General features: G+C 40.7%; 1 protein-coding gene across 2 annotated transcripts in view; it reads left to right on the forward strand.

The window, feature by feature from the left end:
• STON2 (stonin 2) overlaps positions 1-24091 on the forward strand; it is an 81121-nt gene extending 57030 nt beyond the window's left edge. For both annotated transcript variants that reach the window (XM_086749322.1, XM_086749323.1), the window contains exons 5-7: positions 9818-11653; positions 18197-18399; positions 19510-24091. In XM_086749322.1, coding sequence (XP_086605448.1) covers positions 9818-11653; positions 18197-18399; positions 19510-19593 — 2123 coding nt within the window. In that variant the 3' untranslated portion in view covers positions 19594-24091. The remainder of the gene's footprint in view (positions 1-9817; positions 11654-18196; positions 18400-19509) is intronic.
• The last annotated feature ends 1445 nt before the right edge of the window (positions 24092-25536 follow it).

Raw genomic sequence — 25536 nt, forward strand, 5'->3', positions numbered from 1 at the left:
GTTAACTTCCATAATTTATAAGTGTGTATCAGCTGTCTTGTCTGTGGAACAAATCTGTCTTTACAGTTAATCAGGTAACTAAATTATTAACATACATAGCCAAAGTTGAAGTTTCCACAGAGCCTTACATTAGAAATTGGGAAATGAGTCTTTGGGTTTTTTGAAATAACAACAGTGGCATAACTTGTAAGGCATTTTGGTATTGCTCAGGGTAAAGGCAATATAAATATAAGACTACCTCTTGCCCGGATAACCTGAGATATGCAGACAAATCTGGCAGACAGGATGTGAGCTGCTGACTTGATATGATATAAAACTTGATCCTGGGAAATGCCTTAAGTGCAGGAATGAGGAAGTTAGTGCTACTATTTTTAAATGTTGTGGGGAGCCAGAAGTGTTTGGCAATAGTGCATTTTGAAGATGTAAAATAACAAATGACTGTTTTTCTCCTCTTTCCCCCATCACGTTTTTCTCTGTAGTATAGAGATCTAAATCTTTATCTATCAATATAAATTTTAATTTTTTACCTTTTTGCGTCTCAGTAAGCAAAACACATTCCTTCTCTCCCTGATATACCTAGTCCTGCCTTCTCCTAACTGATGTGCAGATAAGGACATTAGTGTTTATTTTTGTTAGCAGTAAATTGAGCAGTGGTGTAGGCTTATTTGACACCCTTCTGAACTGACTTCTCTTTTTTTGCTACAGAATCTGCATGACTGAGCAGATAGTTGGGGTGGTGTTGGCTTCAGTCGTGCAGGAACTACCCACCTACAAATCAGAGATCAGCCTGTTATTTTGCACTGACTACCGACTTGTCATCAGCTGCTGTTACCATTTGTGGTCACTACCAGTACAGTTTCTTAATTGATGGGCTGGCAATAGCAAACCCAGCCTGTTTCAGACATCTAACGCACATGATGGTCTCCTGCCTTCAAGTTTCCTATGGCTATGGGAACATTTCTCACATTTATTCAACAGAGCCAGACCCCCATGCTTATGCAGTACTGCAATTGTCTTTCAGATCCATAACTTGATGCATAGTGTGTTGATTTGCAGTGGAAGGTTATTCCACTCACTGGGACCCCAGCCCCTGAGAGTCGGCACATTTTCACCTGCAGTCTGGTGCTGCAAACATCAGGCTTATTCCACATGGTACTCTCTCAAGCGCCGAGGACAAAACTTAAGAGGTGTGCAAACCTCTGTATTTTGCTAACAGTCCATTATGTCTTGCTTGTAAAATTATGACATAATGAAGTAGTGTATTGTCTGTGTATGAGAGATTTCTGCAACTGCTCTTTGTAAAAGAGACCTTGTTCAACGCATGCTAGTGTCAGCTCCTCCAAGATGGAGTGGGATTGTCCTTGCATTTGTAAGATTGGCTACAGATTTATTCTGCTTGCCAAATATCTTGAGCTTCCTGAAACACCCTGGGCTAGCAGGAGTATTTATCTTTCCTTATTTGCTCTTTGAATATTTCCTCATGAGCTCTGCAGTCTCGTTTTGGTGGCAGCTCCACTACTGAAGGATCTGCTGTACATACTGCTGATTAAAATCGGAGGGAGGCAGACCTCTGTGGGTAGAAGCAAAGTCCAAAGTACATTTAGAGGCAAACTGACTTCATTTATCTCGGCCAACGTACTTTGAAAGGAACCGCTTTTGAAAAATGTCATGTGCGTATCTTCCGTTGTTCTCATTTGCTCCTTCTTCTCCTTCTGGATGAAAGATGAAGCAAAGGGGTTCGTTCTTCCCCAGAGAACCTGTCACAGTCTTACTGATCCCTCTGCTGAAACAGGTTCAGCTTTGTATTTCCCAGCTCTGCTCAGTTCCTTCACACGCAGGCTCTGTCTAGCCTAGCCAAACTGGGTGCGTAAGTACTCCACTGGTGGTAACAATGACAAAGGCTGGGGTGGAGTCATAGTCTCAGTAACCTCTGGACTGAGCACACCTTGCTGAGAACAAAGTTGGGTCAAAATACGTCAGTCGTATATCTATGCTTTGTCTTCAGGGATGGAAACAAAGTTGCTTTGTAATGAATCATGTAGGTATGCTTAGTTGCTAAGATGTTTATAAGTATATTGTGTTTGTTTAATAGAATTAAGTGCTAAGGAAGAACAAGCAGGTTTAATGCTTTCTCTGCCACTTACGTGAGGTCTGTTCACAACTTGGCTCAAATGATTCCTAATTATAAAACAACAGTATTATGTCCTATATATTGTGAATTCTTTGAACAGGCATAGTCTTGTCTAAATCTTGTAAATATCTTGAAGACTTCCTCTAATTATGTCAGTCTTAATGTACCACCTTCTGGCCAGCAAATAGAAGCACATGAACTGATCTTCAGGAAAAACACGTGCTTTCTAGATCTGTGACTCTCCAACGGGCTTAAATCAAAAAGCCTTCTTTTCTGTAATAGTTTCAGGACCCATTCACTGCCATCATTTAACATGTGAGAGAACAACTCCACTTTTTGTAAGTATGTTATAAGAACAAAACATATTTATTTCAATTTATTTTTTAAGTAGCCTTCCATATTGAAAAAAAAAAACAAAGCAAGCTGGGTTTAAATGACAAATAATGCTTTTTCTTAGAGCACTTAATGTCTTCTAGCTATAGCTAGGAGAGTTGTATTCCTTTTTAAAGTTCATTATTGCCTCTAACTTATTGCCACGTAATTCCTACCTGATGTGAAGATGTAACAGTTGCTTCGAGACACTAACAACCTTGTCCATGACTTGCATGAACTACATCTAATTTGAAATGTGCTGTTCAAATGATAAATTGGTATTAATTGGAGACCCAGGCTCATAGACACTTACATTTCAAAGCTATATATGTATCTTTGCTGCAATGTTTTGGTGATTTCTGGATATGTTGTGCTTTTGCTTTTGACTGTAATTCTTTCTAAGAATATTAGTACACTAACTTCCAAGCGTTTACAGATTGAAACCTAAACAGTATATTTAGAAAGCATATTTTCTGAATATGGGCATCTGCTGTAGGAACCTAATTTACCAGTTTTGTGCACAAGGTGTGTTACAGATGCTTCATTTTGTTTTAAAAATAGCCAGATCCATTCAGATTGCCTAACTTACTGCACACTACAGACTGTAGAACATGTAAGAAACTTTTACAAAACTACAGTTATGTCCAAGAGCAGATGGCATAGTTGAGATGTGTACAAGGAAAAGGAGAGTTAATTGTACATAGGTTATGAGTTGCTGAAATATTGTTTCAGTTATTCCATATCACATCTGATTTTTTTTTTCATAAGTCAGAGTTGTAACTACTCAGTAAACATAACACTGTAAAAATATTTAGTATTTTTAAATAAAATCACACAGGAAAGGTCTAAGTAGCAAACTGATTTTGTTATATTGAACATTTTCTTTACTCAAAGAATAATGACAGGACTCTGACTGAATTTCAGGCTTCATTTAATGAGTTTCTCCAATTGAATAAACAGAGGAGCAGAAAACAGGTGAGAGAGAAAAAGGCACTGAAGTGGCATCATACATAGCTGGTTGTAATGAAACTTCCTACTGCAACAACTACTGTTCTTACAAGTTCTCTGATAGCAGTCTCTTAATGGTTGGGTCAGGCTCGGTGATTGGGAAGATGTTCTCTTCCCTCTCCAAGCAGCACGAGGCAATGCCAGTGAAGGAGATACTAGGCAAATAATTTAGAGCAATGAAGCACGCTGAGCACCAATGCCTGAAATGTAATAGTTCTGCCTTCTCATAAATACAATACATTTGTGTTGCTATAGAATAATAAGAAAATGTCAAGACATCAACAAAGTCCACAAAAATTTCTAGGGTCCTTTAGGATAGTACCTGGAGGACAGTCCTTTACAACAGTTTTCTTGCAGTACAAGGGCTGCTGCAATCTAGCTGTGAGAGGCTGAGTCATAATTTATTTGTATTTCATCTTCAGTTTAGTATCTGCATGATGGCTTCCATTTAAAATGAAATATAGCAGTTCTTACAAAGATTAGAGACTCGTGGGGATAAATTAATTGAACATAGGTGAAATTCACTGTGTTTTAAATAGAGCTGCAAGCTCTGTGATATAACTTCTTTGATGATTTAACTTCTTTTGACAACTAAACTTCTTTTGAGACCTGTGATGAATTTGCAATAGTTAAGCAAGCAACAGGAATCATATTCCCAGGCTTGGAACAGACTATTTAGTACTTCAGATTGGAACTACTGCAGATTTGGGATAAAACTACACGAGATTTAATCAGGCCACTGATTTACATGGCCTAAATTTAGATACCCAAGTTCAAAGGGATGTAGTGATTGAATATGATAAAGTATGATAAACTCAAAAGTTATCTAAGGATTAATTCATTCAGCGTGATCTGAGAAGCCTGTCAGGTGGGAGGTGGAGAAATAAGAAATGGAGCCGTAGAGATCAGGTCTGTGACTTCAGTCTTTCATCTTGCACCTTCTCCTACTGGTTACTTAGTCTGTGATGATTCTGAAATATCTCTTGGCTGTGCCATGAAGTGTGAGGTTAAAATAATAATTTATGTATTAAGTTCAACATGCTAGAGAACTAGATTGCTGTTAAATTTTTCTATATGTGTGTGTTCAGCAGCAGGAGTAGAGGGCAAGGACTGTGTAAGCAGTCATCTCTTCCACATGTCACATCTTGCAGAAACACTCAAAATCTGCAGGAATGCTCACAAATGTACCTCCCAGCGTGTTGGGTGTTGGTGCTTAAGGGGTTTGGGGCTTTCCAGCCCCTCCCCATAATCCTCTTGCAAGGAGGCAAAGTAGTTGCCTCTTCTGTGTCCAAAGTCTATTCTAAAGCTCATGCTCCCATGCAAGCAGGGAGAGCACTTTTCTAGATATTTCCTTAATGTTACCATATGCTGATTGATAGCCTAGGTACTCAGGAAGCCTGTGGAGCTAATAACTGTTATCCTCACAGGGATATCCTCTGTGCAGAATAAGCAGGTAATAACTTCCCAGAGACAGGAAGCTTTCTGTGCTTTGAGATGCAGATTCTCGCAACTGATTTCCATGGCACTTTTCTGCTGTAGCTTTGTTTAGCTAGAGAAAGTTATGCTGATGTCTGCGGCAGTGACACATTTGACCTCCCACCATTAACAGAGTTTTCCATTATCAGGAAAAGTTACAATAACAGGCCTGGCTTCACAGCTTGTACCAAACTTGAAACTCTTTCCAGGTGCAAAGATATAACAGAAATATTCATTGAATCAGCTTATAGGTTTATATCCAATTCTGTGACTTTTACACACTTACACTGTGTTCTGTGAGAGTCCTAGAAACACTCTGGATACTGTAGTGCAGCAGAACTATGACTGTTCCACATTTAACACTCTTACAGTCAAAAATTACAAAAAGTGGGAAGAGAACCAGAAGCTGCGAGAGTGCCAGTGATGAGGTATTTTCATAGCAGGTCAGTGGCCAGGCTGGAAATAGGAGTCTGGTTGTATCACTTCAGAGCAATAGCCCACTCGCTTTAAACTACATGGTCTGTCTTGGGAGGATCAGAAATATGACGGACCAGCAAAAAAAAAAGTGTACAGACACAGTTGTGACTTGGATATGGAAAAAAAATGCAAGGAAATGACCAGATATGGACGTCACAGAAAGTATGTGAAAGTATAACCTTTGTCATGAAGAGATAACTGCATGACAACCTAGTCCATGGTATCTCCCAGATTTTGTCTGTCTGCACTTTCTGCTTTTCTATCATTGCTTATGAATACAGAGACACTACAAGTTTTGTAACTGGCATCATCTTCACCTGACTGATCTTTAAAGGTCAAGCCTAAAGTACTACCTGCCTGTATTTCAGTGTCTGGTGGACTTTATGTAGATAACTATCCCAGCAAGTATCCTAGAATAGATTGAGCTATGCCTACAGAAAACTTAGCAATGGTTACTTTGAGGGACTTGTGTTGGTTACATCAAGGAAGCAAGTACCTCATTGGAAGGTGTGACCATGTTAAGGGTATCCTGTACTACAGACTGAAGTGTAAAGCAGAGCTATCTGAATTAAATGTAAATTAATATATTCAGGTAACAGAAACATCCACGCCATGAAGCTCTGAGATAATTTCTGTCAAGAGGCAAAATAGACGAGTACTCAGAAATTTCAAAATCTAGGCTTTTGCTCAGAACCATTTCTTTTTGAAAGGTGTGTAACACTCAGATCTTCTTCCTGCTTCTGTGGCACAGTTCTGGTCATGAACAGTTTGCAGTATCAGTGTCCTTTAGCAACTGGATGGCTGCCTTTCCCCCAGGCTAAGTAACATGATACTATCTGGTGGTTTTGACCAAAATGGTATAAACATTAAAATGAAAAGATGAAACAATAAAGACAACCAAAGCCTTCTTTCCTTGTAATGAGTCATGAGACTGATCATGGTGAGATGTTCTACATCCATTATAACACTGTTTACCAGTCTATTGTACCAAAATTGTTAACCCTTTTGCTACTGAACACTTGTAAAGCCAACAAAACATTAAGAAGCTTGTGGATGGAAAAAAAAAAAAAAAAAACAAACAACTTACAGTGCAGGTTGGCATTTTACTGTTCACCAGAGACTGAAGCTTCCAAATTATTCAATGGCGTGGTAATGATGTTCAGGCATGTATGTAGTAAGCTACGGCCAGCGCTGGTTGCAGGTCCCACTTATGTGGGGGAATGAATGCAGAGATGCGTAGTTGTGTGGGCAGCCTGAGGCCGCTTGCCCCAGAGCTCACGTGTTGCTGGTGCCACTGGGAAAGGAGACAGAGCTACTGTCCTCTTCACCTCCTTGGTAAATCTGCTCCTGTGTTTTGTAGCTGGCTGGAGCAACCTGTCAGATTGGAATCTGGCAAGGTCAGACAATTAAAAGATATTTTAATTTTGCAAAGTGAACACCTATCAATGTCATCTGCTTAGGAAAACAAAGTCAGTCAAGAAGGAAAAAACAAGTGCTTTCTTTTGATCACTTCTTCCTTTTTTTTTATGCAGATCTAATCTCTCTCAGGCAGGAGTCACACTGTGTTGAAGACTCTCTGTCCCCATCAGCAAGCTATTGTCTTGATTTATTTTGTAGGAAGAAATTTTGAAAACAGTTATGAAAGCAAGTAGTAAAATAATAAACCTAACGTTCATCTCGGGAATCACTTTCTTATGTGTCTTCTCCCAGACCAACTGAGGTGCTGCCAAACTGAAGGACATTTGCATTTTGAACATTATCACCCATGTTCAGGAACTCATCAAAAGTCAAGAAGTGAAAAATCTCAAGTCATTGTGTAAGCCATCCTCTAGCAATGTCAAGATTTTTCACCATACAGTATTTGCCTTTGCAGCAGAGGTGCCAATATTTCTCTTGGGTTATACACACTGTTTTGTCAGTTCTCAGGAACTTTCTTTGGATGCTTAGCTGCATCAGCATATTCTTATTTTTATCCTCCCTGCTATTAGTCGTTCTCTTACAGACAAAGCTAAAAACCTGTCCATTCCAGAACCACCTCTGTATTCTTCAGATATTTGTAAACCAAACTATATGGTTCTTTGGCAGCAGAAGAATGTACTTTTGATTTTAGTTTGGGACAGAAAGATTATTTCACTTCCCAGATTTGCCACTTATCAAATCACATAACAGTTGATTGATTTTTGTAGAAAATAAAATTACACAAATGCTTACATGTATAAGCCATCTTTTCTTAATGTTTCTTCTGTATTTCTGGGCATTTGGATCAAATAAGCGATTTATTTTATAAAACTTGTTCAATTTAGAAAGAAATTTTGTCAGGTGATTTCTGTGTGTTTTTCACACGGACTCTCAAAGAGGTCTTCTCATCTGCCTCTCTCAAACTTACCAGAAGAGTTAATACTTTGTTTATTCTTTTTACCTCTTTCCATTGCCTTTGCTTTGATTCAGAGGATTACATGCTTGCTAAGCAAAGTACTGGAAAGGCATGAGAAAACACAGAAGTTATTGGTGCGGCCCTGAGGATCAGAACAACGTCAGATTATTCTTGTTGCATTTTTTATTACTTTCTGACTTAGAGTGTGGTTGTGGATGATACCCAGTGATGCAATCAGTACCAGGGACTACAGAGAGGCATTGTGCAAAGCTGGGAGTGAAAGGGCAGGATAGAGAAGAAAATCTGAGAAATTGGGATAGTCCCACTTCTTTTCAAATACACTTTGAAATGCACAGACAGTCCGTAAAAGCTGTCTGTTCTTGGTTTTGCTCTGGCAAAACCTGAAAACCTGTGGCCTGAAAAACAAATTGGTATAATTCTATATATAATTCTCAATTATAATAACCCTTAGAACTTGCAGGATGTGTTTTGTCCTTAGATCAGAAGGTTAAGTGAACTTCCATACAGCTGGGCTGAGGGGCCCAGAAAATCAAGTTGCCGAAGACATTATAATGAGGTAATGGCAGTACTTTGGCTAATATGAATATTCCCTATTTCATATTATAAATTGTAACTGGAATAAAAATTCAAATTGTCTGTTATGGTTGAGGCAGAATGGCAATCAAGCTCATCTTTTTTTGGGAACTGGTAGCAATTTGTATAATGACTTAAATTGTTGTTAAATTGTTGTTGTTGTTAATATTGTAAAATATGCTCACATCACAGGTGTACAGCCATACAAAAGTGCTACATTTTACACTCACTTCTCTGCTTGTACTGAAGAACAATGACTTGTGTAAAATGTGGGATCTATACAGACTTATTAGAAGCAAAAGGCACAACTGCTAGCACTGATGTATCCTACATGGAACAAATCCATGATGCAGACGCAGAGTATCATTTCATGCTGGCTGCTCATTTTGAGGAGCGCTCTGATTCATTAACCCAGTGGGAAGAAAATAGAAAGAAAGCTCTTTCATTTCTGAACTCTGAGAATTTATGCTTATTTTGGAAAACACCTGATTAACACTGCTGCTCTCTTCTCCAGATAGAGCTGGGATTGAAATAGCAGAGTATGATGCAGGAGATGTCTTAGCAGAGCCTGATATTAGGAAAATAGCAGTCAAAGGTGCCATGTCCTGAGAGAGGATGAGGACAGCTTCCACAATACAAGCCAAAATATGTTTTTCCTTATCCTAATGTACATCTCTAGATTACAGCTTCTTTGAGAGATTTTCCAGAGACATCCAAGGACTGGCAGACTCTTTACCACCGTGAAAGCCAAAGAATCCCTTTGCTGACACATCCCAAACAAAAAATGCTACCATGCTTTCACCATACCCCCATGTGCTTTTGTGATAACAGCAAATGCACAAAGTATGTGGAGACAGAGTGGAGAAGGGCTCTTCCTCAGTGTTCATTCCCTCTCCCCACTGGATTCTTCTGTAGAGCAAAGGGTACGGTGACAGAAATGAAAATAATGAGAATAAGGGAGAGAGGGAACAAAACAGGCAAATGACAGAAGAGAAATGGAGAGAAAAAAATGCAGCCTGAAAGTTCAGAGAGAGAGGCTTTTAAAAATCACTGCGACATGTGGGCTAAGTTTCTTTTTTTAAGTCATTATGTTTGAATAAGAGCAATACAATAATTGCTGGCATTCCTTTCATATTTCTTCCTGCATTCCTTTTCTGTGTTACACTGTCCATTTAAAACTGGCTGAATCTATTTCTTCATTAATTGTTGCCAGACTTCTCAGCATTTTAGCCAAGTCTTGATTATTTTTCCTGCCTACCATATGAATAGGCCTTTCTTGAGCATGCAAACTATTGTGCAGACTATGTTTTTCTTTTAGTGGAGAGAACTAGGTAACTTCAGAATAATTAGCTGAAATTTCCTCCCCTCCCCTCTTTCTTTTAAAGACAATTCCTCATCTCTCCAAGAAGATGAAGAGGTAGATATGGAGGCTGTCAACTGGCAGCTGAACAACACCTCCATGAATGGGCATTCATCTACCCCAACTACAGTTCGCTTTCCCAGCTGGGTGACTTTTGATGACAATGAAGTCAGTTTTTCACCACAGAAACTTTCTCCCTTGAAAACAGACACCCCACCTGCAGAAACACAGACTCCAGATGTCAACTTTAATCTCACTACATCCTTTAAGAAAAGAGAACGTCCTAAAAGCACATTGGGTGACCTCTCCAAAATTCAAAAACTAGATCTCTCCTCCTTAACCAAGTTGCCTTCTGTTGAAACACCACCATGGAGTGCTACTAATCCCTTCCTGGATGAGTCTCTGCGAGACGTCCAGCCCTCACCCATTAATCCTTTCAGCTCATTCTTTGAGGAGCGAGACAGGCGTTCCAAAAGTTCTTCTGTCTCCAGTGTTCCAGGCAAAAGCCAAAGAGACTCTCTCATTATTCTCCATCAAGAGCCTGATACCATCAGTTTCCATGAGGCAAACAAAAGTGTAACCCATACAGATGCTGTAGAGCAGCTCAAGCAACTCCAAATTGGAGACCCAGATCGCGTGAGCAGCCCTACCTTGCCTGATGATGACCCCCTGATGCCATATGATCTGGATGCAGCCTTATTTAACCTGGCACCAGCTCAACCAAAGGATGGATGGCCAATGATGCTCAGGATCCCAGAGAAGAAGAATATTATGTCATCCAGACACTGGGGACCAATATATGTCAAGCTGACTGACAGTGGATGTATACAGCTTTTTTATGAGAAAGGACTGGAGAAGCCTTTCCGGGAATTCAAACTTGAAATCAATCATGAGATTTCAGAGCGCAAACTCCAGAACTATGATGAGAATGGAAGGATACACAGTGTGCGGTTGGACCGCACAACCTACAAGGAAAAAAAGAAGTATCAGCCTAAGCCAGCCATTGCTCACACAGCAGAGAGAGAGCAAATTATCAAACTTGGGACTACAGATTATGAAGACTTCCTTAGCTTCATCAGTGCTGTGCAAGACACACTGATGAACTTGCCAGCCTCATCAACAGATCTGAGCACGGTGGGACTAAACTATCAAGAAGAAGAAATCACGGTTGATGTCAGGGATGAGTTTCATGGCATCTTGGCCAAAGGAGACAGTATGATTCTCCAGCACAATGTGCTGACCCATATCTATGTTCTCAGCTTCCTTTCTGGCCTGGCAGAATGCAGACTGGGCCTTAATGATATCCTGATCAAAGGGAATGAAATAGTTGCCAGGCAGGATATTATGCCCACTACTACCACTAAGTGGATTAAATTATACAGCTGTCGGTTCCATTCGTGTGTGGATGAGGATATGTTTAATAACTCCCGTATAATCCTGTTCAACCCCTTGGATGCCTGCCGGTTTGAACTGATGCGATTCAGAACTGTCTTTGCTGAGAAAACTTTGCCTTTTACTCTGAGGACAGCTGCCAGTATCAATGGTGCTGAGGTGGAGGTGCAGAGCTGGCTGATGATGTCCACTGGGTTCTCTTCCAACCGTGACCCTTTAACTCAGGTCCCTTGTGAAAATGTGATGATCCGCTACCCAGTGCCAAACGAGTGGGTGAAGAACTTCCGCAGGGAGAGCGTCCTGGGGGAGAAATCTTTGAAAGCCAAGGTGAACAAGGGGGCCACTTTTGGATCAACCAGTCTGTCTGGTTCTGAGCCAGTAATGAGAGTAACTTTGGGAACTGCCAAATATGAGCATGCCTTTAATTCCATCGTATGGAGAATAAACCGACTGCCTGACAAAAACTCAGGTGAGTGGTGCCTACCTTCTCTGCAGGTGTAAACTAAAAGGAGTTATGTATTGTGGAAGACAGGGCATACTGGATTTACATGGTGAGGGATAAATCATCCTCTGTAGTATACCAAAGGACATCAGTTTTTTGCATGAAGCATTTATCTGGCCCTTCATTGCAGTAGTTTTATGTATCCTACAAACATTGCTGATGATAAAAACAGGTTTAGGTTTTCCGGATGCAAAAATATACCCTCTGTCTCTGCTTTTTTTGAGGACATTATGGGACTCAAGCATCAAACACGTCTGTGTGCTTAGCACTGTTATGGGCAGTAGGGTTTTTTCAGGTAACTTGCAAAGGCAAGATACTATGCTACGGGCCTGAATGACAGGCCCAGATAAATTGCTGTAGTTCCAGCACATGTGATTTCTTTTCCATGCATTGCCAAGCATACTGGGCCAGAGCTATATATTTCAATGTGTATACCACAACTAATGCCTATAAAGTGTCTGGAGTGGGGATTGTAAGAGGACAGAAGATATTGTTCAGCCATTAAAAAAAAAATTCTAAAGACCAGTTTGTGGCTAACTTTCTGTAACCAGTGCAGAGAGGTAAATACAGCTTAAACCTGAAGAGAGAAAGCCAAACAAAAAAAAAACCCACGTCTTTGTATTTCTAGTAACATGCTCATAACTAAATATTCAAATATGCAAATAATTTGGGCAAGCTACTGTTCCCTCTGGCCATCGCTGCTAGTCATTCCACTTCCTGCCTTTCATCCATGGTGTGCAGGAAAGACAGATGACTCGGGTTTATTTTCATTCGTAGTGAATTCTGCTTCTTGATTGCTCTGATCTAGAATAGCTTTTTACAAATGAGATGCACTTTTTAATGTTAATGCTGAAGTAATGCAGTTGGGTGACTGGATAGGTTTCTGTGTTCGGTGTTCCCTGAAAATTCAGTGTTGTACCAGATTTGGGACTTTCTAAGGACATACCTGACATACCTGACATCCTGATTTTGAACTATAATGTCAACAAAACAGTGATCCAAGTCTTCTGATCTTTTGGATCACATTTTGGCCCAAGGATGGCAGCTTATACCATAGGTTACAAATTTTAGGGATATCACTGACAAAAGTGAAGGCTCCGTGTTTTCTATAGTGCAGGGCGTAAGTAGAGAGAGCTTGGGAACTCAAGAGAAATGTCACAGGCTGCTGATGAGCAATAACATGCTTGTGAGGAAAATCTCACTATGCCATCTGCATGAGCTCTGGGAATGAGATGCTGTGAAATTGGGCCTTTTGTGGCATCTTCTCTCCAAAGATCTCAGTATAATAGACATTACAGCTGGGGAAACGAAAGCCCCCAGATTTTAACACAATCACAGAACATGCCAGAAGCAAACAATGAGAAGAGGCAGAACTCCTGGCTCTACTGCCTCCTGCGAGGTGATGCTGCCTTACCCATCACTGCTTTGAGGGAGGTGTTGATCTGTTTCTCTTGTTTTCTTCATCTCATCTCTCCCAGTGAGAGGCTTTATTACATATACCCGTGTCAGGGGGAAGTGCATCACAGACTTGGTGCTACTGTTGGAGCCCTGCCACAGAGCATCTATCCATCAGTGTCACTGTGCAGAATGCAGGGCAGTTGGTATTTGTTTACATCCTGAGAGGAAGAGAGTGTCCTCACCCCTCCAGTCAGGTCAGATATAATTTCAGGGAAAGGAAGGGCCTTGCAAGCACTATCTTGGCCAGGACACAAGAGCTATGTGAGAGGGAGGGAATCCCAAAGCAATGACAGGGCAAGCCAAGTGTAGTTTAAATCTGACCTTGCCTCCCAGGGACTATTTACATTTCTTGACAGTACTTGTCCCATGGTTTTGCTTAATTCAAGTATATGGCAAACAAAGAGGGATCTAAATGGTTCTCAAAAGCATTGATTCCTGCTCCTTCTTCAATTTGCCTGACAGACCACATACACTTCTGACCATGTGATAATGATGTGAGGTCTGCTCCCAACCTTGCACGTGCTTGGCTGTATCCAGCCCTACCCACAAGTCATATAATAACTCACCTTCACCTGTTTGCAGAAGTCCCTATAAATGATGCAGTTCTCAAGCACTAGTTATAAAAAATATTCCCTTGACTTACCTGTCATGCTGTCTTACTGTGGCACCTGCAACTCATCCCTAAAAGCGCGCTGGGTCCTCTGTAGATGTCTGGTCTGCTAGTTAACTGCTCTGGTGCCTGGAGCTGCAGAGCAGGAGAGAGGTAGCAGCATGGCACTGCAGACTCCAGAGGTCTCCAGGTAGCTACTTGGACCTCTCGTGCTTCACTCCCTTCCTCAGATGCAGACTTATGCATTCATACTGCCCTGGCAGCCAGTACCACAGCCCCACAGGGCAGGACAGTCCCTCCCAAAGCTCACTGCTTGCATTCAGGTTGTTGTATCCTAGCACTCAAATTGTTAAGGATTATTTCAGCAGCTTCGCTGTCTTACCCAAATGTTTTCTCTTTGTTCTTTCTAATGGGATGGGGCCTTTTGCACTCTCACTGCAGGAACTTGTTATCAGCATTGTCTATGATTTTGTAGCCAAAGTGTCTGCTTACGACGGGACATTGAAAAGCATATGACAAACGAAGGACTGTGTCTACTCTGACTATGATTTGACTTAAGAAAAACCTGTGGACTGGATTGTACTGAGCACATTGCTGAAACCCTTTCTGAAATAGCTTGTTAAACTTTATTGCCCTTCTCATATTCACAATTAATATGAGCAAAGCAGTTGATAAAGGAAGTCTATTTACAGGCTCTGCAGAGCTTCAGTTGCAGCTGGCTGGGGTCCACATGTTTGGGGTTTTTTTAATCCCCCAGCAGAATGTTAGGAAAACATCCACTTGATCTTCGATTGTGGGAAAATGCTCTTCCAGTGAAGCAGGGATGTAGCCTCTAAGCAGAGTCTTGCAGCTGAACATTTGAACTCAGCACTAGTTTGGCTGTGGATGCCAGGCATGCTGCCTGGTATACTTTCTGAAGTAAATTAAATCCTTCAATCCAAACATGTTGGGACATCAGAGTCATTTGGAACAGATTCCCTCCAAACACAGTAATCCATGCGTATATATGAATTATATTACCAGATCCTTGATTGTCAGAATGAAATGTTAGTAGCTCAAGGAAGCAAGACATGCTAAACAAAAACAATCTGTTGATTTCCTCCTGATTTTACTAAAAAATGTACCTATCTGTTAGAAAAAGAGGCCTTGAATGAGCCTGTTGAACAAACAGAAAGTCCACAGAAGTTGTGCATTGTGTGCCTCCCACTGGGGACACTAATGAACGCTGATGTGCTTGGTATTTTTACTGTAGCTTCAATGGAGGAGTTGCTTTCTTAATCAGTTTATCTGATTGCCTGCCACGCTAAGCTGGCTTAAATTAATAACTTCCATATTTTTTTGAGTGTTGTGCATGGTCTTTTCTGTTAGTGGGTACTTCAAGTAGAAGAAATTAGATTATTAAAAAATTGCTTTGTCAATTGTATTGCCTTAATTTTTTTTTCTTTTTTCCCCTTATTCCCTCCCTCCCTTTTTTTTTCTTGAGCCTGTGAATATCCACCAACATTCCAGTGTGTTGGAAGAGAAGTTGCTGGTTCCCTGTGTCTAGCTGAAATTATGAAGAGTTTAAAAGCTCAGATCTCCAAAGCACCGGTCACTCAGTGTGCTCAAGCCCCGTTGAACACTTCCCGGTTTTACCTTCACATGCATCCAGCCCAAAAGCACCTCAGCACGTCAGCTCAGGGGTGTAGCGCTGCAAGCTGAACATTTTGTAGCTGTGGATGTGGCTTGTACCAGCGCACAGAGCTGCCTCTCCTGGGCTGCTGTGGGCCTCTGCTGCAACCCAGGCCATCTGAAGGAGGGAAACTAGAGGAAAGAAAAAGCATAGCAAAGCAGATGAGCAGGAAGGATTACAATGAGGAGTCTGCTGAGACTGATAGAGGGTGAGGAAAAGAGATATGAATGGGTGGGGAGCTTGAGGCTGGGAGCTAGTTGCCAGTACTGAGTGCTGAACACAGAATTTTTGAGCCAGGAGAAACTCCTTTTTAGGCATCTTCATAACACAGTGCCAGAAAGCAGCGATTCCCAGGTATGTGCAATGGCACCCAAGTGTCCCGTGACAGAGGCTGGGGCGCTGCCAGCACATGTGTGCCCACCACAGTCAAGCTCAAAAACTGGCCAGAAGCAAAAGCCCAGCACGTGGACCTGCTGCTAAGCCCACAGTGGGTGGGGTCATCTTTGAAGGACTGCTTTTATCCAGAAAAAGAGTGTGCTCCAGCTGGGAAGCACTGTCAGAGAGAGATCCCAGCTCGCTCTAGAACCAGGGCAACCGAGTCAGCATTCTCCTTCAGATAATTAATCCTGATGAAAAGCAAGTGATCTGGCTTAATGCTTGCAGAACTTGAGCTTTTATATGTGCTCGATACTGCACCCACTCATTCATAACTTGGTTCCAGCTGTGGTGGTGCATATCTCTGCAGTCTCTGTTGAACTGCATAGCCTCTCGTTGGATTTGCCGCAGAGACTTAAGTTTATAAACCTTCCAGTTGTGAGGAAACTCTGGCTAGGCTGGAAATATGAGGCTGACTTGAGATGAATTTTTTACCCAGACTTACACCAAGTTGAAATTTTTTTCCCAACTCTATTTCAGAGGTTAGGTGGGATGTTGCAACACCTGAGCCCTCTAAAGACTGCTCAATTTCATCCTGTCGGGTCAAGTAATATCTCAAAATCCCACATCTTGCTTTTCAAGCTTCAGGTCAACAAGGCTGACTTTTTGGCTAAGCTCTGGATGAGGAGTTGACTTCCTTTTCAAGGACCAGGCTTGCAAGTCCTTCACAGGGGGTGTTTTCCTCCTCTTCACAGGGGGAGCTTCTGGACTTCCTCTCCCAGTTCTTTTTACTGCCTTCCTCCTTCCTTTTCTCTGTCCTGTACACCTTGCTGAGCTGTATGGAGAAGAACTTTCCCAATGAACAAGTAGTCAGAAATCCTAAAGCCTGTAATAGTGGCAGACAAGATTTCTGTTCACTTATTTATACATTACTTTCATTTACACATACTTAGATAATAGGATCCCTTCGATCAGGAAGCCCAAGGTGATTTTGAAGGCTCTCATCCTCATTTTGCAGACAGATAAACTGAGGCATATACCTTAAATTACTTGCTCAAGAGGTTAGGGAGTTGGCAGCAGTCAGAGATAAAACCAACCTAGCTTGACTAGCAGTCCCTACTTTAATTTTTAAACATCATAGAATCATAGAATGGTTTGGGTTGGAAGGGACCTTCAAAGGTCATCTAGTCCAATGCACCTGCAAGAAGCAGGGCCATCCCCGACTAGATCAGGTTGCTCAGAGCCCCGTCCAACCTGGCCTTGAATGTTTCCAGGGATGGGGCATCCACCACCTCTCTGGGCAACTTCTTCCAGTGTTTCACCACCCTCATTGTAAATTTTTTTTTTTCCTAATATCTAATCTGAACCTACCTCCCTCTATTTGAAAGCCATTACACCTTGTCCTATTTCAACAGGCCCTACTGAAGAGTTTTTTCCCGTCTTTCCTGTAGGCCCCCTTGAGGTACTGGAAGACCGCTATAAGGTCTCCCCTGAGCCTTCTCTTCAGGCCGCACAACCCCAACTCCCTCAGCCTGTCCTCACAAGAGAGGTGCTCCAGCCCTCTGATCATCTTTGTGGCCCTCCTCTGGACCCTCTACAAGTCTATGTCCTTTTTCTGTTGGGACCTCCAGAGCTGGATGCAGTACTCCAGGTGGGATCTCACAAGAATGGAGTAGAGGGACAGAATCACCTCCCTCAACCTGCTGGCCACACTTCTCTTGATGCAGCCCAGGATGTGGTTGACTTTCTCTGCTGTGAGCGTACATTGCTGCTGTCCAACAAAACAAAGGGGAAAAAATCATAACAAAGGTTATCATCTACAGATGTCAGAGCTAAACATGATTACTTCCTCACCTTGCCATCTTTAATGACTAGCCACCTTGTCATGGGTTAGAGTAAGGAATAAACAGTTATTTCCAAGCTGTGCACAAATTTGCTTTTTGAACACAGGAAAGTTATTTAACCTTATGTGGTGTGTTTTCTTTTGCTAAAAATGGGGATAACAGTTTCAAATAAATGTGAAATATCTGCCAAATCCCACTGTTCCTTATTATCAATACATGACATTTCAGAAGGATGTGCTACAATTTACATACTCTGGAGGAATCAGAAGAGGGGAAATACCTTTACTCTATGGTGCTTGATTTACATCTTGTATTTTCACCCACTAAAAGCAAACTAGAGTGATTGGCAGTCCTTTTTGCAGTTATTTTGTTTAATTCCTCTGGAAACTCCACCAGCATTGAAACAGGTAAAATACCATCACTTGCTATCAACTAGTTCAGCCAGGCAGATTCTGGGTTTCTGGCAGTATTGTGATGTTGCTTCCTCCTAAGTGTTGTCTTTTCTGATCCATCCAACACAACTTTCATGTCTATTTGCTCTCTTTTTCCAGCTTCTGGCCATCCTCACTGCTTCTTCTGTCACCTAGAGCTTGGCTCTGACCGGGAAGTGCCTTCCAGTTTTGTCGGCTATGTAGATGTGGAATTTGACATGCCCACCACTTCCGCATCCAAAGCCACTGTTCGATCCATCTCCATTGAGGACAAGACCGATGTGAGGAAGTGGGTCAACTATTCAGCACACTACAGTTACAAGGTAAAACTGAGCATGTAGCAGTCGCCATGGTTACTTTGCATACTACGTTGTCTTGAAAAGTGTGGACAGACAAAAAAAATGCCATGGGCAGATGAGGTGGGAATTTGGCACACGCCAGGCTCTGTGCAGTCGCTACCCATGTGCAGCCTATTGATTCATGGCAAACAAACAGTGGATTATCCCTCGGTGAAGATGGAATAAAGTTGCTTTGTGGAAGAGCGTACACACAGCCAGCTACTGGGGATTAGCTGATACGGCGAGAGTGTGAACAGCAAGTTTTGCTGCTCTTAATAGCAGCTACAGTGGGAGTGCTACAGCAGACAAAAGGGTTGCGTTATTTCTGTGCTTAAATATTTCTTCTTCCTGCCTGCCCTAAGGAGAGGAACAGATGGGAAAATGCACTACGTATATAACTGCCAAGAATCTCAGTATGCCAAAATCTGCATGTTAGCTGATCACTCGGCAGAGAAATTGGCATCCTACCTTCTTTAAGCACAATGATGAGAGATCTTGAAAAGATTATCATGGCAAATATTTTAAATTGTAATTGTAATTACATTTTTAGTAGTCTCTTAAATTCCCTGGAGATGGTATTAGATCTTCCTAAATACCCCTTTTAAGAACTAAACATTGGATCCCTGCGTTTTCAGAGGTGTTGAAATTTAGAACACAAATGTAGATGTGCAGTTTGTAAATGAATCTCTTTGCTTTATACATCAGTCTTTGCAGAGTTTAAAATTGAGGCGGGTCTTCCACTGTCTCTTAGGAAGCCACCCATCGTATGCAGATTTGGTTCTGGGTTTGGATTCAAAGTACAGCTGGGGATGGTAATTAATATAAAATCATGAGACTAGTTCTCTGTGTGACATTTTCTCTTCTGGAAATGACATCATGACACTGTTGCATCATAAAACTGTTTGGATTAGACTGAAAACACTTATAGTAAATTTAATCCAACTTTCCCTACTCAGTCTATTTCTCTTCACAACCCTCTCAGTTTACCAAGAGTTTCTTCTGCTGAGCAGGACACGAATCACCACTAAGGAAGATTTTGGAATCTTTTGTTTTCCTTTCTTATTACAAACGTTTTCCCTCTTTTTCCTCTGACAGGTCGAAATAGAGCAGAAAAAAAGCTTGAATGAGGATCTGCAGGGAGAAGATACTGCAAATGTCAATGAATGTGCTACTCAGTGAAGGAAGATCAGTCTGCAAGTCCCAAGAGGGGTGGCTAAATTAACAGACCTGGAGAAAAGGACTTGCATGGTTTTGGTATTTTTCTTTAAGAAGTATGGAGTACCACTTTTAAAATAATGCTCTGAAGAGTGTTATTTTGCCTAGTGATGATCCATGCTTTGAGAAGAAGCTTGACAGTGGTTTGTTTGGAGTGGACCCATGGGCTTTTGCTGGAACGATATAAGTACAGTTGGGATATAGACAGAATGAATCCTATTACAGTCAAGCCTGCCTTTTCTGCCTTTTCACCTTCACTGCACTGAAGTATGGTCTGGCCACCATCACAGCCAAACCAGAAAGCAGCCTTTGTCTCACAATCTTGCCCTCCTACGTTACACATTTTTTTTTGTATGTTTGGCAGATTCGCTTCCTTCTGAACTGCCAAATAAAACCCAGGGAGCGTTGAGTGAAAAATGATAAAAAATCTCACTTGTGAAGTGGTGAACAGAGTGAAAACCCTGAGCATCATTCTGGAGAGTCAACAAAGTCTGCATCTTAAACATAGTAAATGGTCGAGCAGATGAACTACAGGCAGGACAGCTAATCATGTAGCTGTTCCTCTATTCACTCCTTCCTGTTTCACCCCCCGGAATGACAAGATGTCATTGTGCACATTTTCATGAGCTCTGCCAAGTTACAAGAAAGCCTCTGCAATTTCTTAATTTTTTTATTTGTTAGTCTGGGCTGTTCTGTTATCTTGACTGAATGTGACTATGGCTGCTAGTAACAGGGAATGTGTGTTATAAATAGAGGTGATATAGGAGGGACTTCGCTAAGATTAGATCATTCCTGCCTAGAAAGATATGTAAGGGAAAAGCACTGGGGTTTGGTTTTGCATTTGGTTTTTTTAAATATGCTTTCTTGGATGGGTAAGGTGGGTGGTTATTGAAAATGTCAGAACATGATTACTTTAACAGACAATGTTTGCCTTCCTGAAAATCTTTGTCAGTCTGTCCAGCACAATATTACTTACATGTTCTATCTTGAACCTACAATATAAGTAATTTTTGTCTTTATAAAACCCCCACTAACTGAAACCCAAAATCTCTTTTCAAAAATCAAAACCAAGTTTCTATCATGGAGATTTTTTTATCTCCACTTAGCTGAAACTAACAGCAAGCCTTAAAGCTTCTTTCTATATAAAAATGCAGAAGGTAAAAATCATGCATTCATATATATTTTCAGATAAAAGTGTTCAAAGTACCCATTTTTTGTAGTTGTTTCCATGACTTGCCGAATATTTTGTCTCAAGGTAATTTTAAATGTAAAAAAAGTAATTTATTAAATCATTTATCTTTTGAGAGGTTACTGCTGACTTTAAAAACACACATTTGGAAAGCCTTGGCAATGTAATTTAAGATCATAATGAATTAAAATGAAAACTTTTTTATAGATTTATAAATTAATTTTATTTTACACTTCATATAACAGAAATTTAATACACTCTCAATTTACTACTTTCACTGTGACTCCTATAAAAATCACTACGATGCTAAAATCCCAAATAAAACATGAGATTAATTTCATTGGGTCTAAAACTGGTAGTGGTAGAATTTAAAACAAATTGTACAGAACTTATAAATGCCTTTTTATGTGCACCTAAATTTCAGGCCTACGTCAACTTAGTGATGTATATTTACACACGTAAATGTGTAAAGTCTCAGTCCCTCTAGGATTTCTTAATAAGTTTGTAATACTCTGTTGCAGGTTGTCTTTCTGAAGCCCAGGGAGCCCTTCGGAGCACACCAGTTAGTGCTAGGCCTTTGCAGTATCTCTCTGTAAATGGAAGAACGCTATTAACTTTTATGAAGCATTTTGAGATCAGTGGACTAAAATTGCTGATAAAGTGCAAAGAACTATTATTTATTAAATTATAACTTGTATAGGTTTCGAAATATCTGAGAGCATGGGGCTGAATTAGTGACTGATTCTCAGCTCTGTTATAGGCTGGCTGTGATGAGCTGCATGGCAGTTCCTCTCTACAAAATTCACTCTTCTTTTCAAAGGCATTCAAAGAACTGCTGGGTGCTTTTCCTGTTTTTTCACTGTGGCTCCTAGTGTACAGTTTCTGAAAAGGACCAGCAAGAAATCCAACAAAACCAAGCTGAAGGAATGCTCAGATGTGGCTGAGGAAGTGTGAGAATGTTTTGTGAAAGAAACAGTCGGGAGATTCCCTACTACAGGCTCAGTGTCTGAATTTTTACCTATTGCCTCCCAGCTCTTGAAAACACAAATAAGTAATAGCAGATAAACAAAATTATGTTGTACTCCTTAAAGAGAGGAGAAGATCAAAGGAATATAATTTTCCATCTCCGTTTAACTGTTGAACTATTCAGTCTCTATCATACTCCAGCCACAGAATATTTCATGCCCCAAAAATTGAAAGATTAACATATTGGAGGTTTCTGGATTTACTTAATTTCTCTACCTCTTCATCACTGATTCTTTTTTTTTACTCAAAGTTAATGAATGAAAGAAAGAGTATGGGCCTGACTCTTATCTCTCTTACGTAGTTAGTTGTACAACAGAGGTATCTCTTCCAGTCCTCATGGAGTTATGCAGGCAAAACTGGAAAAGTTTCCTGATTTGTAAAACAGCTATTTTAAGCCATTCTGATCTCTGGATAATATTTTTCTGATGTACCTGCCACTGAACTTTCCAGAGTTTAGGATTTTTGAAACTCTGACCTTGGTCAGAGTTTCAAAAAATCTTATTTCCTATTGAAGCACTAGAGTAAGTAGCTTGATTTTTCAAAAGAGCACTAACAACCAAAATCTTTAGCAAATACCTGGTTGGTATCACCAGATGTCACCACTGAATTCTTTTTTCAATCCATCATCATTACAAGCGCTGAGCATTTGAACACTGGGATCCTAAGTGCCCTTTTTGAGGCTTCCACTGTTCTTGCTTGATTAAACAGTGCCAGTTTTTCAGTGTTAGACACTGTCACATATGGACTTTATGTACATGAACCATGTCTTCACCCATAGGGGTACAGCACTAATTTGGACAGATTGTTGATGGAATTAGGGGAAAAGAACTGAGAGGTTTGTCAGTTTTAGAGTAGCAGAAAAGATTTAGATGTAAGCTATGCCTGTAGTGGGGCTTTTTTTTTTTTTTCACTTTCGGGGAAAAATCTCTTTGAATAGTTTCAGTTTAAGACTCCTTTAGAGAAAGATAAAATCACTGTCCTTTGGTTTATTTGAAAGCTTTTTAGTAGTCAAACACTCCATGCACCTTGAAGGAAATGTGCCTTCAAGGTAAGTGTATACATTTACTCCCTGAAGCTATTCCCACTTCCAGCCTTCTTTCTATTTCTCATTATGGTTTTGTTTCATTTTTGTACTGTGGTAAGACTTGAGGTATTGGAGGGAATTTTGCCTAGAAAAATAAACTTAAACAGTCTTTGATCACAAGGGGTAAAGATGAACAACTCTGGGCAGCTGAGCTTAGTTCAGTTGAATGTCTCTTACATTTATTAACTATGGACACTCTGCTAGCAAAGGAAAATGGGCAAATTCAGCTGAGAAGTACTGTAACTGATGTTATTTTTGTCCTTTATTTTATTTAGACTCAAATTTAGTCATCCTATGAAGGAGACAGATTTTAGGTTCTTCATTGTAGCACTATTGAAGAAACACTGCAGAAATAAAGTACCTTTTTCTGGTGGGTTGCTTGGCTGACATATTTACTTGACAGGACATCCAAGACCTGTTGGCCTCCCTGTCCACATGACTTAGTAGCTGCTGAAACTCCCACTTGATCATTCACCTCCCAGGACAGGCAGCAATCGCATGCAAAAGAGCACGAAAGCAAAAGGAAACGGTGTAGTAAGTTCAGCCTGGAGGTACTTAACTCTGTTGCTTGCATGAAATTCTCAGTAATTTCCTTGGCCCTTGGATGCACACAAACTAATCAAGCCCTTGATAGGTCACCTCTGTTCCAGAAGGTGAAAAATTCCTTTCAGTGACTCTTAGCAGCCCCTGTTTATAGCTGTATTCATCTCCAGAACTGGCCAGCACAAGAATTTGCAGCATACAGAGATCACTTATGGATAAAGTGCTTGTCCTCTTCTGCCACTAAAGTCAAATCTACAATCATGAGTTATCTGGTATATGAAATTTTGTGGTATAACAGGCATAGCTGTTCCTAGCCTTCCTGTTTTGTTCAGCCACCCACCCACCCATCCATCCTCCCATCCGTCCTACCCTCCCTCCCTCTCTCTCCTATACTTGCAATTCATTCTTTGCACTATTGACATTGATTGGGTTGAGGATTATTTTGTAACATATTCCTACCTTTTTGTTTTGTAAAATAAGAAAGTCTGTACACTGGCTAACTTCGTAGAAGTGTGGTTTAGTTTTTGGTTTTTTTTTTTTTTTTTATCAGTTGAAATGGGATGTCATGTTTTGTTTGAACTGTGGGAAAGCTTAAATAAATGTTAAGATGAAACAGCGTATCCTCATTTTCACAGTGAAATTGAAGTTGTATGTACTGTATATACTGATGAGTCACAAGTCTTGAATTCAGAGGAGGAAAAATTGAGTGTTTTGAATGGCATAAAGAAGGACATAAATTAGAGGTAATGGGACTATATACAGAAAAGAGGTTATTTCCTTTCATCATCCAGACTGATAGACCGCAAAGGAAATGGAGCAGGCTTAGAGCTCGAGCCTCATAATAGATGTGTGCACCAATCCTGCCATAATGTAGAGGAGGATCCAACATTTTCATGAAGCCATCCTGAAACAAAGTAATTGAGAATTGAAGCTTCTGCTCAGTGGGTCTCTTCTGTTCTCTGACAGCTAAAGCCAGGAGTACATGTGAGGGCAGTGTCTTCCTGTGATCAGAACATCCGTTTGCAAAGCAAGTATAAAGATAAGGTCTAAATTATTCACAGGGTCCTCTGCTATTATTCTCTGTGTTCTTTCAAACTTGAGTAAGCCATGTATCATTTCATACATCTTTCCACTTCTCTCTTGGTCACTGAGACCAGTCTGAGTCTGCTGTTTTTCTGTAAAGCTCTCCCTGAATCAGACTGAAGAGCTGGGCAGTCTCATTGATGAAAGGAAATCAGATACCCACTATAAGGGCTGCCCAGATTGTTGCTCTGAGCTCAGTACGTTCTCCATAGTATGTCTCAGTGCAACTGACAGCAAGTCAATCATTTTACAGCATAAGAAAATGGAGGTACACAGGGAACGATGCCTCATGTTCATTATTCAAGAGTAAATCAGGTCAGCCAGAAGAAAGAAGGAAAGTTAAATAGATTCAGGGGTTGTTAGTAACAGCAGTTTATTTACTATAATTCAGATATTCAATGACATTTGGAAATGATACTATCAAATTGGGAGGGTAGGATTATACTAACCATGATAGCTGGATAATGCACAAAATCATTTTAAAACAGAGTTACAGAAAAAGCTGAAAGTTTGAAACCAGGGAGCTCAAAGTTCCTTGGCAATAGTGCAGTCCTTTGAGGCAAGCCAAAATAACACTCTACAAGAGACGGAGAAGTCAGAGTGCCAGCGCAATGTGTACCCAAACAAAAGACATCACTAGAGTGAGATAGCATAATTTGGAGAGAAAAAACCACCACGGTTTTCTTTCAGTGCTCTTAGTTGCCAAGATTGCCCTTACCATCTAATCCAGATATGTTGTAAATTTATGAGGAGGACAAAAGCTGCTGAAGGTCAGCTGAGGTAATGCAAAAGACAGAGCAGCAGCCCATAGTTTCAGCTTAGGTGCATGTCTGTGTCACAGCAGATGTGTCTGAAACATGAAGCACAGCAGTCCCAGAAAAAACACTCCTGTCCTTTTGGTCACAGTATGAGAAGCCTAACAGCAACTGCCATATATAACAAAGGAGTTGGAACAGTATTTTAAACATTAGCTATGGAAGGT

This window comes from Chlamydotis macqueenii, chromosome 5 (genome assembly GCF_036417535.1).
Source record: "Chlamydotis macqueenii isolate bChlMac1 chromosome 5, bChlMac1.mat, whole genome shotgun sequence".
Lineage (NCBI taxonomy): Eukaryota > Metazoa > Chordata > Aves > Otidiformes > Otididae > Chlamydotis > Chlamydotis macqueenii.